This window comes from Lissotriton vulgaris, chromosome 4_1 (genome assembly GCF_964263255.1).
Source record: "Lissotriton vulgaris chromosome 4_1, aLisVul1.2, whole genome shotgun sequence".
Classification (NCBI taxonomy): Eukaryota; Metazoa; Chordata; class Amphibia; order Caudata; family Salamandridae; genus Lissotriton; species Lissotriton vulgaris.
In genome coordinates this window covers 1,249,551,864-1,249,567,909 of record NC_141691.1, presented here as the reverse complement: position 1 = coordinate 1,249,567,909, position 16,046 = coordinate 1,249,551,864, and the positions used below count along the sequence as shown (strand labels likewise).

The window sequence follows — 16,046 nt, the reverse complement described above, 5'->3', positions numbered from 1 at the left end:
GGTTGCCTAAGGGCTGCAGCACGAATTGTGCCACCCTAAGGGTTCCCTCACCAAGCACATGCATGACTACCATTGCAGGCTTCATGTCTTGGTGCAGACAAAAGTGAAAACACAATATGTCACACATCCCTGTGTGCCATGCCCCTTACCACTGCATATGGCATTTGTAAGTCACCCCTACAGCAGGCTTGACAGCCCTATGGCAGGGTGCTTAATATTAAATGTGAGGGCATATCTGCATGAGCAAATATGCACCTGTGCTGGTCAGTCCTACTGCTGCCAGTGCAAGTGACCAGGGAAGCCATTTTAAACCATGTACTGGACACTGGTGAAAACAGGTTACCCAGATACATAATGGCTTCACTGAAAATAGGGATGTTTGGTACCAAACCCACTCTGATGCCAGTGTTGGAGTTTTAAAAACATGCACTCAGAGGCCACTTTCAAGGTGTCCCCTGAAATCCCCTGAAATCTACAAGCCTCTGGTGTGCTAGCTGACTGGATTCTGCCAGCCTGCCACCAGAGACTCATTTATGACCTCCTAGAGTGAGAGCATTTTGCTCTAAGGGGGTCGGGAACAAAATCCTGTCTGGCGAGAATGTGTAACACCTCCTCCCACAGGATGACCTGCTGACTAGCCTCCTTGGGCTGGCAAGCTTCAAAATAAGCTGCTGCCTTTGGAATGTGAATCTGGCTTCCCTCACAGGAGAGGAAGCCACCCCCATGTCCAGAGCCCACTTGGCAACAGGAAAGAAAATTAGTCACGTCGGTGTGCCACCCCAAGGCAGTACCACCCCTAGGGTGGGCTAACTGCGAGGTGGACACAAATGTTCATCGGTAATGATCTTTGTGATGGCATACCTAGGAATTCTTGGACAAGGTATGCCCACTTCCCACAGGAATTGGTCATATACGGGACGCAGTGACCCTAAGGGTCAGTAGCCCATTGGCTCCTACCCTACACTCCCCTAACACCCCTAAATTCCAAATTTAAGGAAGTCTCTGGCACAAGAAAAACCGATCCAGACGACCTAAACAGAGAGAAGAAATCGAAGAGCCGCAAAGCAGAGAAGACTGAAGAGAGCACCTGACTTGGCCCCAGCTCCACTGGCCCGTCTGCAGCCCTCATCAAAAACTGTGCCAAAGTCGACATGCCCTGCAGCTGTGACACCAGAAACTTGGGAGGACTGCCTGCCTTTGAAAAAGATTCAAGACCTCCCATGAACAGCGGACCTATTCACCAGAAACTCCAAAAAGAAGCCTCTGAGGCCCCCAGAACCCCCAAAACCAGATACCTGATGCAACCACTGCTCCCATTGTCTCCGGCCTGAGTTGAAGTGGGCCAACAGTGCCAACAAGCCTCCCCAGGCCTGCAGAGCTCGAGTCCATTGTGGTTTCACCCCTCCTAGACTCCCCGATTTAGTCTGCATCATTTGCACAAAGGTCTCCACTACCACAATCCTGTAATCCTGTAAGGAAAAACCCGATGTCTAAAAGACAACTCTGCACCCATTGTCCCTGGCCTTAGAGAAGAGGACCAAAGGTGTCCCCCATTCTTGAGCATTGCAAGGCTTGAGCCCACTTGTTGGTTCAGCCCGACTGGCTTCCTAGCGAGTGTTTGCAACCTCTTTTTACAGTGATTGATCCCGGTTGAAAAGCACTGGGCTCCCAACGCTAATTTGTACCCTGCACCTGGCAGCCCTCGTGCCACTGGTGGTGTACTGTTGGCGCTACCTTGGACCTTGGCCACTACTCACCTTAACTCCTGCGGATTGGTTCTGCAAGTCGATGTACTGTACCTGTTTGCAGAACTTGTTCTTACTTCCATCGGTTAACATTGCAGAATAAGGAAATTCCACTCTTTAAAGTGAAAATAATGTATTTTTAAAAACGTACTTACCTGAACGATTTTCCTTTGATACCTAAACATATAAAGGTACATGCCATTTTTTTAAATTGGTGTGGATCTCCTTCTTGAGTCGTATTGTCATTTATTAATCATTGTGTGTATTTGAGAATACCTCACACTCCTCTGTGTTAAGCCTAGGGCTGCTCGGCGACCCTATCCCCTAATAGAGCACTTTGGGATTACCTAGTAAGCCCCTGTCCACTAGTAAGAGAACCCTTGGACACTTTACATGGTATATCAGATTATTGATATCCCACATAAAGAGCCAGCTTCCTACAGCTATTTCTCCGAAAGACAGATTTGAAGGTGTATTAAAGGTTATTAGCCTTGTGACACTGCTCGGACAGTGGTGAAAATAACAAGAATAACAAGTTACTTATATTTGTAACATCTTTTCTAGTAGAGACTATATCTCACTATAGATTCCTTACCATGGAATTTCCCAGGTTGCAGACTGGATCTGGAAGATTTTTCATTGCAGTACCTCTATGTGTTGGTAGGTGTGGTTGTTTGGCTCTGCGTGCCTCGTCCAAGCCAGAAGGGACATCTGTGGCACCTGTATAGGCATCACACAGGCGCACTTGCATCAGTTTCTTTTTCACGACTTTCCACGCCAGAAACATGGAGTCATGAAGAACACTGACCACTGGTGTGGAAAACTAGGGCCTTGAAAAGGAGAACCCAGTCCCTAGAAATCTGTTCACAGAGCCGGGAAGATGGATGGGTCGGCAAGGAATCTGTGATTAGATATAGCCTATAACCGATAGGCCATTACAGAAGGTAAGTCATTGTTTATCTGATAGTGACTTCGATCTGCAGATTCCTAACCTTAGAATAGATACCCAAGCAAAATCATCCCCAGAGTTGGGCCTGCGGACCACTTTCAAACAAGGAAGTCCTGCAGGACTGAACGGACAAAATGCACATCCCTACGGACCCGACTGTCCAGGCAGTAATGTTTGGTGAATATGTATAGGTAAGCCCACATTACTGCTTAGAAGATATCCAATACCGGAATGCTATGGGCGAATGCAGTGGCCGCAGATTTAACTCTGGTGGAATGAGCTTGCAAACATTCAGGAGGTTGCTTTTTGGCCAGTGCATAGCAGTTTTTAATGCAGAGCACGACCCCACCTCGAGATGGTCTGCTTCTGCACAGCTGGCCTTTCTTCGCACCAACATACCCCACAAAGAGTTTGTTGTCCACTTAGAACTCTCCTGTGTGGTCAAGATAGAACAATAACACTCTTTTTGGGTCCTGATGGTGAAGTTGCTCCTATTTAGAGGGATGTGGAGGAGCGTAAGAAAGTAGGAAGTGTGATGGATTGGCCTACGTGAAATGGGTGACCACTTTCGGAATAAAGGAGGCTCTTGTGCGAAGTTTATCCAGTTTATCAGGATTGATTGAGAGGTAAGACGACTTGAAGGACAAGGCCTGCAGCTCACTCACTCTTGGGAAGATGTAATAGCCACAAGGAAGGCAGTTTTGATCATAAGAGGCCTGAGGGGACAGTTAAGGAGGGGCTCAAAAGGACCACACATCAAGATGGTTGAGACCAGATTAGGGTCCCACTGAGGCATGATAAATGACGTAGGAGGGAAATGATGAACAAGACCTTTCAGATACTTATGTACAATAGGGGATTTGAGAAGAGAGGGTTGGTCAGGTAAAAGCAAAAGAACAGAAAGGGTAGAAAGATAGTCCTTTAGAGTGCCCAGAGCAGAACCAAGCTGGACAAGGTAAAGAATAAAAAGTAGAACCTCAGAAATGGGATCAATGGATTATTCTGCACACCATACCACACATTTTTTCCAAGGCCAGGCGTATACCGTCTTGGTGGAAGGATGCCAGGCTGCTAAGATGACGTCGCAGACTTTGAGAGGAAGGACATAAGCTGTTAACTGCTGCCGATCAATCTCTATGCAAGAAGGCAGAGACTGGACAGTTTTGGGTTTAGAACCCTCCCCTGCTGCTGCAAAAGAAGATCCTCCCTAATGGGCAGCCTGATTGGAAGATTGGTGGCCATGCTCAGTAGCTCGGGATACCAGACTCTCCGTGCCGAATCTGGAGCCATGAGAATGACTTGAGCCTGGTTGTTTTTGATCTTCTTGAGAACTCAGGACAGGAGTAGTATGGGCAAAAAGAAGTAGAGGCGGCCTGTGCTCCACTTGAGATGAAAAGTATTTCTGAGTGAAAGCCACCTTGGAAACTCCTGCATGAAAAACTGCTGACATTGAGCGTTCTCTGCGGAGGCGAACATATCTAACCAAGTCTTTCCCCACTGTTAAATGAGATTTTGCAGCACTTTTGGATGAAGAGGCTATTTGTGATCTGCTAAGCGTCGACTGCGGAGTCCGTCCGACCTGGCGTTCAGTGAGCCCGTGAAGTGAACAACCACCAGGGATAAGCCCTGATGTTCCAGTCATGCAGGGCCTCCTGACAAAGAATCCACAACCCTACCCGCTCTGTTTGTTGCAGTACCACCAGGAGATAGTTTCGTCCATGAACCCCTGCACTAGCCTTCACTTGATGGAGAGCAGAAAGGTTTTCAATGCTAGCCGGATCGAAAGGAGCTCCAGCAAGTTGAAGTGGAGTCCGGATCCCGACGAAAACCTGAATTATTTGATCTTTACTTCTCCCAGAGAGCTGCCAAATCCTAGGAGTGACGCATCTGTCACTACTGTGAGATCTGGTTGGGAAAGAGAGAGGGGTCTGCTTCTCATCCAATTGCGGTTTGTGAGCCACCACTGCATATCTTTCTCAGTTCCTTCTGAGATCTGGACCATGACAGAGAGATTCCACCTATGCTGTGCCCATAGGAACTTCTGGTCCCCTTGGAGAGCCTGCATATGCCACCTGGCATGAGTGACTAACCAGATGCAGGGGGCCATGAGTCCCAACAGCCTCAAGATCTGTCTCCCTGAAATCCAGGATAGCGGATGAATCATCTGTATCATAGTCAAATACCCTGTATCGGCCCGAAATGCTATTGTGTCCAGCTCCGATAAAAGGGAGGGTCTAAGAGGGAGTCAGGTGTGACTTTGGCATGTTGATAGGGAACACCAGCGTGTGCAGAAGGAATGAAGTAGTCTGGAGGTGGGAGAGGACAGTCTGGGCGAGCCAGCCTTTAACAGCCAGTCATAGAGATAGTGGAAGATTGGCATTCCTGATCCCTGCAGATGAGCTGTGATCACGGCCATCACCTTGATGAACACACTAGGAGCGTTGGTAAGGCTAAAATGGAGCACAGTGAACTGAAAATGCTTGTGGCCTACCGTGAACCGCAGGTAACGCTGGTGGACAGGCAGGACAGGAATGTGGAAATATGCGTCCTGCAAGTCCAACAATACCATCCAGTCATGAAGAGGAGGCAGTAGCCCCTTCGGAAAAATTGCAAAATCCACCTGTTCGATAGTATGGTCTGCCGGTGGGGCAGGTGGTGGTGAATCCTGCCACCAGCTGGGTGCCCATGTTGGTAAAAATCACAGAATAGGAGGATTTGGAGGCTGCAGTTGCTGGGGGTGTGGGGGTGGACTGGCTAGCTGCCTGACCCACTGCACCTGTGGGTACTGCACCTGCGGCCACGCAGACGCTGGGAAGGATACGTGGCGATGCGGCTTGCAATGTATTAGCACGGCTGAAAACCCATTCCGTAGCCACAAAAGGCAGATTGAGGGTGATGTGAGGCCACTCCAGCGCCAAATCCGCCTTGTCTATGAAGAGACGAATGCCATCAAAGGGCATGTCCATAAGAGAGGATTGGACATCCCCTGAAAAGCCAAACGTCCTCAACCAGGCACGGAGCCTCAAGGCCACCATCGAATTAACCGCTCCTCCCAAAAAGTTGGTTGTGCCAAGTCCAGAGCGGATAGTGAATTTTGCTGCATCTTTCCCAATGGCGAAAGCCTGAGAGAGGTCGGCCGAGGCCAGAACGCAATGTTAAACTGGTGGAAGAAAACATCTTCCCCCAAAAGTCCAGCCTCATGGATTTCCTATCCGGGGGGCGGTTTGGGATGCGCCTTTGGATGCCAAGGCCTGGACCACCAAGCTCTCCGGAGTAGGGTGTTGGGTGCAGAAGCTTGGGTCCCCTGGGGTGGGGCGGTGGCAGCAGGAGATTATCCTATTCATAGGAGCTTCTGTGTGGGGTTTAGTCCAAACCCGCAAAAAAGATGTTAGTGAGCGCATCATTGAATGGGAGTAGCGGTTTTGAGGGGAGGACTCCCAGTTGCAGTACTTCTGTCAAAAAGTTAGTCTTGACTGCCACTGAGGGCAACTAAAGTTCGAAGACTTTAGCCGCCCTCTGCACCACCATTGCATAAGAAGCTCCCTCCTGTGAAGCCACTGTAGGCAGAGAAAGCATACCAGTATCTGGAGAAGTATCCAGTCTGCTGACTTAACCCAGTTCCTCACACCAGTCCATGCTAGGGTTTTCTTCAAAGGGCTGATATTCCTCAGAGTTCAGCGACCTCTCCCATTCCTCCCCGAGTCCTAACTCAAGGGAATAGTGCTCAGGCTCCATCAAAGCGGCAAGGCTCCTGTCAGCGCCAGACACAGCAAGGGGTGACGCCCCTCCGGAACCGTATCCAAGTCGGAGGTCAGAATGGGGATGGTGCCGGCATCGGAGAATGTTGAGATGGTACTACCGGTGCTGGTCTGAATCCAGGAACGGATCCTTAGGAGCAGAATTAGGCCAGGCCGGAGCTGCCGTCACAGAACAAGACGGGCCCCTTTCAACCCAGGAGGGCCTGAAGGTGCGCCGGTGGAGTCGGTCGCCTAAGTATGAGCCGCATGGCCTCTCATAAAACTCTTATTTGAGCGGGGTCTATTGGGCTCCTGGAAAGTCGTGGAGGCACTGAGTGGGCCCAGGCACTACTGCGGAGCCAGGCCTTGAATAATGAAGCTCCCTCGTCTTGGCTGCCGACGGAAGAGGAGAAGTCAAAGTCCTCTGCGACGACTTCTTCTACTTGTGACGGGACTTAACCAAATGTGTCACGAGGATTTGGAATGGGACAAAGAACTCCGACTCCACGACTGCTATTGGGACCTTTCCTTCAACGGGGACCTTGATTGTTAGGTCAGCGGACTTTGATCATTGTGTCATTGCCCGTCAAGCCACTATGAGCTTGCTGTATTGCGCCTGCAAGGCCTTCGGATTCATGGTGCAGCAGTTGGAGCATGACTTTAGGTCGTGCTGAAGACACCACAGGCATACAAGATGCAGATTTGTCACTGACAGGCTCCACAGGGCTTGAAGTCAGTTTTCATGGAAGACATCCCTGCCACAATGGGGGGAAAAAACTCAAAAAGAGTTGACAAGAAGTCAATAAATTTCAGTCAAAGAGTGATTAAGGGGTAGCTCTTCTCTGGATCAAAGCTGGCTGGCTCGGAAAGAAAGGAACCGACGTCAGCACGGCTGGGTGGCGCTTATACAGGTGCCAAGGAACATGCACGTGGAGCCGAACGACATCACCTACCGGTGCGAAGGAGTACTACTCACAAAAAATCTTCTGGATCCAATTTGACGCCTGGGAAATTCTCAGGTTCGGAATCTGCTTCTAGAAGTCTCTATCAGATCCATATAATTGTTTAAAAGCCATTCAATTTAATCTAGTAGCGTAGGCCTCTTGCATACTGTCACATATCTTTTAGCACATCAGGCTGGGAATGGCAGCCATTTTTCCTATGTTAAAACTGACATTTAGTATATCAACAAACATTATGGGCTTTAACCCCTTCCGTGCGGCCGCGATTTTCCCCGTGTGCGGCCGCCGGCAGAACACGGGCGGGCCATGACGAACCCCAGCCGTCATCAGCACACGAGCACTGTAGTGCATGACGGCTGGGGTTCGTCACCAGCATGGAAGGGGTTAAGATGTGCTCCATTTTCCCTTTTCAGATTGCTTGCCGCAAGACAGAGTGGGGTTTCTTTAGGATTGACCTCTGGAGGTCAGGGGAGACAGGTGGGCCTCATGTGAATGCATTAAAGACACCAGAACTGGATAATTACAGCTACAGTTTCTGGTAAAAAGAATATACTTTGTCTCCAGCGTTGTATTGCCCTGGAAAAGCAATGTATTTGGAAGAAATCACCAAATATTTCTACTCATCAATGGTTTCACCAAAGAGACTGCAAAAAAAGGTATCACCATTCCAATCTGTAATACTGAGAGTCTGCTTCGATGAGCCAGTATTCAAGATAAGTGTAAGCGAGTATGTCCTTCTAGCATATGTGTGCTTTCACATTCAGCAGGCATTTGGTGACAACTTGAGGTGCAGCTCTTCACCGCAAGGGAAGTTATGATGACTTCTTAATTTTCTCCCTAACAATTATTACTAAGAACCTGCCGGCACTGAAGAATCCTCAAATCAAATTCCAGGTCGGAGAATCACAGAACTTCTTGTAGGACTAACTTTAGCAAAGACTTCTGAGATGTTGCTTTGTAAGCATTTATTGAGAATCCTCAGGACCGTAATATGTCTGAGAACGTTCTTTTACGTTTTACTATAAAGTAGCACAAATAAACACCCTTATTTTTCTTTTTTATAATAGACCAGCTTTCGGCATCGTTATCAAGACAAATGGTATATTTAACTACATGATTGGCTTTAACTGGCTAGGTACTGGGTGCACGTATGGCGCATGCTCTCTGTCAGCCTAAAAGTGGCGATATTGATTTGAGGTGGAGGGGAGTGACACTTCAGTCCTCTTTCCCCTGTTGCATGAGTGTAGTAGTTTGAAGTGTTTCTCTTTAAGCTGTGTGTGGGGAACGAAAGGAAGGTGCTAGTTTGTGGTAATTAATATTGTATGCAGGAGGTGGACAAAAAGATTGCCTATGAATGAGTGCGGAAGAAAAAAATATTTGTGCAGGATGCCAAGGGACACGTGGTTTATTTTGTCATTATATACATGTTTTCTGATTCGGCTGTTATTATCCGGGTTTGTAGTATCTTCACTTTGTCAAATTATTTAAGAAGTTGCTTTAATATTTTAGAAGAATACAGATTATGTGCCTATACGGCAAGTATGAGTTACAGATTTTCTCAAGAACCTAAAAGTGATGGACATTTTTTATCAAATATAAAAAACGTTCCCCTGGCTAGTTACTACACTAGGTACAAAACAGTTCGAGGATAAAAAGTAATAACATGTAACATCAAGCAGAGGGGGGGGGGTTATAGAATTTAAATAAAGTATCAACATCTTTGGATGAGATTAGATATTTCATCTAATTGAGTAATGAAGTATTTCTAAAAGTTATCCTCAGACTAAATGACCTAAAACAAATCAAAAATAAAAATTATATTCACATATTTCAGCATTCTATTACCTATCATTATACAAACGCTAGATCAGGCATTATTATAATAAATAGTTTATTTCAAACTCTGTATGAGAATAATCATTATATTATAATACAATTTTACATAATAAACAGGCGTACAAAAATATATGCGAATTTCAAAATGCCATTATCCATTGACATTCAAAAAAATCTTGGCAACGTTGCCCCTAATAAAACAGCCATCTGATGTTAAAAAAAGAGAGAAAGATCCAATTTAATCAAGAGTAAGGTGTTTCGGTTAATCTCCGTCTTTCAAACGTGAATGTTTTGCTCAGCAGAGTAAATCATCTAAGAATTACCATACCATCTTATGTATGAGATTTACCCTCCGCATGTTGGGCTCATCAGCATGGGAAGTGTAATAAAGCACGGCTAGTGACTCTTTTTGAAAATGACAAACGGTTGGTCGTATTTGTCACCATGCAAATGTGTTGTTTCTGAAAAACACTTCACACGTCTGCATTAGATTCTGACGGGAATAATTGGAATATATCATAAAAAGTCTCATCAAAGCCTTTTCAGCCCTGATAAATAGCTTGCTTAGGCGAATACAATTGCAAACTCTTTTTGTTTCAGTTCCTCAAGGTTTTCACCAGCTCATCAACCCTGACCATCCAAACATCTGAAGCTATTTGTTAAAACAATGATATCTTCAACGGCTGTTAGTAGGGTCTCCCACAGTTGCTTTTCTAGCTGTTCAGAAGCTGTGATAGATTAGCCAGGCACTTGAAATAATAAGCAGTCAACTCATTTTCTTCTTGCTCCACACCAACTAAAGATAAGAAAAAAAGAACCTTCGTTATTCATCAACAGATATACATTATTTTACAAAGAGACTATCTTTTAGTAAAAGCTAAATATCTTTTGTTTTATGAAAATCAGAAAAAAACAATAGTACTTCATTGAAAAGAAGCCCACTCGCCCTGAAGAGATTAATCCATATTTTTCCTTTCAGCAAGTGTATTTCTAAAAGATGGATAGGACGAAGCTATCTCTATAGTGACTTAATTCTAGCCTATGTAGTTTCTTGTATTCCTAATTTGTGGCACCCTTTCACCTAGTAGAAGGATAAGAAACAACTTCCGGGAGCTATTCAATACAAAAGCTTAAACAGTGCTGCACGTGCATCACAATGTATGCACAGGCACACTTCCTTCCCAGATGCAGGTGCACGCCTTCACCATGTCGCCACTTTAAGAAATGCAGCCTATCACTGTTGTTTTTGTAGAGAGAGAGAAAAGTAGGAGGATGTTGCTAACAACTGAAAACTGATGGCTAAGAAAAACGTTCCTTGAAACTTGTTATCAAGATTGGGCTGAACTTCTGAAAGAAGCGTCAAGTGTGCAGTGTTTGCAGAATACGTATGTAATTGACACTCATAGATGCTCTGCAAAACACGTCTAAAGAAAGAGCCCCAAACATGCTTCCTCCGCTTTAATGGCGCGCTTCAACATTCGATAGAAAGGATCTACCCCACAGTCGATAATCATAGACAATTCAGAAAGTGATCCATCTGATAGCTGAGGTTTTGCAGCATCTGTACTACCCGAGGTACAATGCGAAGGTCACTACATGTAGATTGTTGTGTCAAGATAACATCTGACAGCTGGATTAACATCAAATTTGTGCAACACCATAATAGTCTGGGCGAATAAAAAATAAATAAATAATAATTTCTTAATTTTGATTAAACTAATCCAAAACTCGCGGGAGGCAGCACTGGTTTGTTCTGATCACTACCATGTACTACTGGAAAATGTTGTGTAAAACCACATAGGGCATGTAGTAGGCATTATGGTAATCAGGGAGGCTGATGAACGTTAATGCAGCTTTTCATTTCAGACAGGAAAAGTGGATGCGGAGATCTAACTCAATACAGGCCTGAACTTGTTGGCAGTGGTAAATGGCTTACTTGACTAATTCTTACAGCACAATTTGCCACGAAATAAGTCTTGGCAGGTACCAACTTGAAAAACGAATTCTACAAGGTCATTGGTAAGAACGGCATTGCCCACACAATAGGTGACTTGAGTAATGCACCTATCATAGACCCAGCAGAAAACCCACAACCACTAGCTAATGTACTGGGATATGTAGGTACTTTATCTGGCATTTGACAGACTATACACATTTCAGAGCAGAGATCTAAGATAGCAAAGGTGTACAAACCGTATGGTTTAGGATCGAGAGACCCATGCTGAGTAGTAGTATATAGTGGTTTAGAAGAATCCCAACATGGCATCCTCCATACTTCATAAGAAAATTTTGCCTAAGTGGAAGACGGACAAGCCACATTGTAGGTAACTGGGTTTTTGTTGCAGTACCCCCCACCTTTTGCCTAGTATCTGGTGAATTTTTGAACAAAAGTGTGTTGGGTTCCTGCTATTCAGCCCCATAGCACCAGTACTTTTTCCCTAAAACTGTTCCACAATTGACATAACTTCAGCTCCCCTGTAACTGGCACCCCTGGTAACTAGGGCATTGTGACTGAAGGGGATCCACGAGGGCTGCAGAATTGTGCCACCCTAGGGACCCCTCACCAAAATCATGCAAACTGCCATTGCAGACTGTGTGTCTTGATGCAGACAAAAGTGAAGATTGGACATGGCACACAGCCCTGTGTATCATGCGTGCAAACTGCATGAGATAAAGGTAAGTCACCCCCACAGCAGGCCTTCCAACCCAAAGGCAGGGTGCACTATATCCTATGTGTGGACATATCTGCCCGAACAGATATGACCCTACAATCTCTAAAGCCATTCTTATACATTGTAAGTGAACAGGAAGCCATAACTAGTACAAGGACTGGACACTGGTTCCCAGGCCCCATGATGGCTTCACTGTACCCCAAGGTGTTTGGTACCAAACTCCTCGTCTTAATAAACTGACACTGAAGCCGGTGCTGGATTTAATATTAAATGCACACAGAGCGCAACTTAGATGTGTCCCCTGAAAAACTACCTACTACTACTGTGTTGACTGACTGGTCTCTACCAACCAGCCACCACTAGACATGTTTCTGGCCTCCTTGGGTGAGAGTCTTCTCTCTCCAAGGCCAGGAGCAGAGCCTGCTTTGGGCGGAGGTATTCACACCTCATCCAAGCATGAACTACCTTCCAGGGAAGGAAGCTTCAAAGGCCATGCCGCCTTTGAAATGCAACACAAGCCTCTCCAGTTAGTGGAGGATCCCAACGCCCCCGTCCTGACTCCAATTTTTGGCAGGAAGACCAGCAGGAAAATTTGTTAGATTAGGAGGTGTGCCGACACCTAGCCACACCTACGGTGGAGCAGCTGATGTGGACCCACTTTTTAGTATCCTCCATCTTGTGTTGGAGAGAATTAGCCTATCAGGGTGAGGGTTATGCACCCTTCCCACATGAAGTGGTCATATATAGGGTGTAGTCACACTAAGGTAGGTAGGCCATTGACTACTACCTGGTACTCCCCTTAACGTCCCTAAATTGAGTATTTATGTGGCACCCTTTGACCCAGAACTTCAGATTCGATGGACTACAGATGAGGAGGATAATAAGAGCTTCTGAACTCGAGAACTGAGTGCCTGTCGCAGAGTTTTGGCGCCAACCCGTGTTTTCCACTTCAAGACTCGACAAACGAGGTGAACTGTATTGTCCTGCTGCTCTGTGGGCTCTAAGAGCCCCAGAGGACTACCAGCCTTTGCAAACCACCCAAGAACTCCCTTGGAATAGAGGAGCTACTCCCCTGTATACCGCAGGCACCGAAATCGCATTTCGTCCACCGACTTGCTGGTGCCTGGCCCGACCGGTGCAGCAAACGACCATGAAGAGGTAGTCATGCTCTTGAAGGTCAGATCTGACCACCCCTCAAGAGTGTGGAGACACCAGGCCGACCGGAGCTGAGCAGTACCAACCCTGGGGTACTGGACGCCCTGTACACAAGACAGACATTGAAGAGTCTAATCGGAACTCCAACTGTACCAGAGCCCAGCAGCCACCACACGACATCAAGACCCCTGATATCCACTTTGAGAGTGGCCCAGCAGTCCTGAATTTCCCCTGCCAGCTGTTGGGCCCTGACCGTAAGGAGCACCTTTATGCACTGGGGCCGGTCAGCCTAACTGCTTTGCACTAGGCCTGGTATGTAAATTCCGTTATGCTTCCGTAATTTGGGTATCTTCACATTCCGCGGAGAACGCGGAATTGCCAACATTTCCTCGATCCGCGGCTTCGCAGAATTTTTTGCTTGTTCGCCCTTTAAAAATGCATATTCGCAAGATATTTCCTCCCGAGCAAGCAAACAGCGTTCACGACCAGGAGAAAAGAATTGCGAACGGGCGAAACAAGCAATTCCCTGCGTTTGTGGAACTCTGTGCTCACAGAGATTTTTTACGGTTTCGGGGAGCTTTGCGTAGCATGACTACGCAAATTACGCTCACCCCTACTTTGTACCCAGTCGTCCAGGCTTGGGTAACAACCAACCAGCTGTGCTCTCTTGTCCCTAAGGCCCTTGAGAGCCTAGCTCCAGGTCGGGAGTTCTCAGACTTGCCTGCAGGTCCCCTTGTGAAGCCTGTCTTAAGAGGGTCCCCCTGCTACGTAGCGCATCAGCCACCAACCCCATGTCGACCCATTAACTTTTTATCCACACATACCGAGCTGCCAGGGCAAATCATATTTCTACGGTAGCCTCTATCTTTTATCATTTTTAACGCAGTCAGGAGAATCGTTACATTAAAGGTTGATCAGACATCTCGTAGACAGTTAATTTAACTACTTTCATATTCACGGTCACCCTACATTTCTGAGACTCTCTCCTACCTGCACCATTTGGCGCCACAGATCTCCATTAAAGTGACCCTTGGAGGGGACCCGTAGGGCCCAATGAGGAGCAAACGCCAATTGATGAAGCATGACATCCCCAGGGGTGTGTGAGGGCAACAAGAAGTAGTACTCCATATCTCCCTTAAGCTCTCTGACCACAAACTATTTTTTTAGCTTTCTTTCTGTGTCTATAGGAACAGTATCGCCTCTAGTTGAAACGCACTGACAGTGCACCACGTTTTTGTTGCATACTTTCAGTGCGCCTTCTGAGGACATGTTTGCCTCTGCGCCTGTATCCATAATATGGTGCGGGCGCAGAGACAAAGTGATTCCCTCATTTGTATAGGGTCAACCCCTCATGCAAATGAGGGAATGCTCTGTCAAGATATAGGCTGTGCAAACCTCTTCATCACCTTCTTTAATACCATTGTGCCTTACTCGTGCAAAAAGTGGGTGCACACTCCCGTTGTGCTCCATGGGCACAAGGTGCAATACAGCACCTGATGTTCCAACAAAAGTCATACAAAAGGGACACCACTGAAATGATTTTAGAAAGAGAGGGGTGAGATTTGATAGAGAAAGTAAATGGTTTGTTAGATTAGCTATTGAGGAGTTCTAGAATAATAAGCTACAGAGTGATACCATTGAGGAAATAGATAATTTGAAATGCTAACAATAATATTTCAACATCAATTTTGTGGTAGGATGCGTTAAAAACATTCTGAATAATAATATCTTTGTATTTAAGAATTATATATGCCATCAAATTAAAGGTAGGACCGTGGGAGCCACCTGTGCGCCAAGCTTAGCATGTTTCTATGCTGGGGATTTAAAAATTAGATACACCTGTAATGACTTGGCCCTTTTTTTGAAAATATTGACAACTTTGGAATCTGCAGGTAGATAAAGTACCCACCAAAAAGATTGTTACCAATGATAAGTTTCTTCTGATGGATACTTCTATACCTGCAGATTTCTCAACTTTTAAATAGATTCCCCAAGCAGTAACCACCCAGGAGGGAGGTTGAATGGCTGGTTAAACTAAGAAATTCAGAGCATGCAAAGCGACCTTCCCTCCGCACCTACAAGTCCAAACAGTAATGATTTGGAAAGTTGTGCGGAGAAGCCCAAGTTACAACATTGCAGAACTTTGCAATGGGAACTTCCCTTGTTAGGTCTGTAGTAGATTTTGTTCCGGTGAAGTGTGCTCCGATGGTTCATTGTGAGCCAAGGCATAGCATATCTTAATGTATAGGATGATCCACCTTGATAATGGCCTCTTCATGATGGATCTACCCTTCACCATGCCAGTTTAACCTATGAAAAGCTGTTCATCAACCCAGGAGTCAATCTAAAAATGTACTGCTTTTTTGTGATCGAGCTAATGAAGTCCTTTTTCCGCTTTCGTAGGATGCAGAGGAGGAAAGAACTTGGGTAAGGAGAAAGATTGCCTCACATGAAAGAAGTGACCACCCTTAGGCAGAAAAGTAGCCCTGGTTCTAGGAGCCAACTTATCAGGGAAGAAAGTAGTGAAAGGGGGGATATATCGCTTAGTGCCTGCTATTTATTGATACGCCTTGTGACGGTCTGACTACCAGAAAAATTGTCTTAAAATTAAGCAGTCACAACTGGCAACAGTGCAATGGTTCGGTTAGTGAACAAATCAAATAAATACCAGATTAAGATCCAATTGTGACATTATGAAAGAGGTAGGCGGAAACATGCTGGTGAAGCCCGTCAGAAACCTCATAACCTTTGATGATTTGAAGAGGGACGGTTGGTCCAGCAGACAGAGCAAGGCTGACAAGGTGGACAAGTAGCCTTTTCCTGCACCCACTGCGCACCCTAGTTAGGCTAATGAAAGTGCAAAGTGTAAAATGCCCAATAGGTGGCCCTGAGACGGTCTACAGAACTGTCTGAACACCATTTGATAAACCCACCCGATCTTCCTGAATATATAGTTTTTTTGGAGTGCCTGTGGACACTTAGGATAACAT

General features: G+C 46.0%; 1 protein-coding gene across 1 annotated transcript in view; it reads right to left on the bottom strand.

Moving 5' to 3' along the window:
- Positions 1-9,271: 9,271 nt before the first annotated feature.
- Positions 9,272-16,046, bottom strand: part of RTTN (rotatin) — a 1,129,552-nt gene continuing 1,122,777 nt past the window's right edge. The window contains exon 50 of the mRNA XM_086965450.1: positions 9,272-10,025. Coding sequence (XP_086821576.1) covers positions 9,943-10,025 — 83 coding nt within the window. The 3' untranslated portion in view covers positions 9,272-9,942. The remainder of the gene's footprint in view (positions 10,026-16,046) is intronic.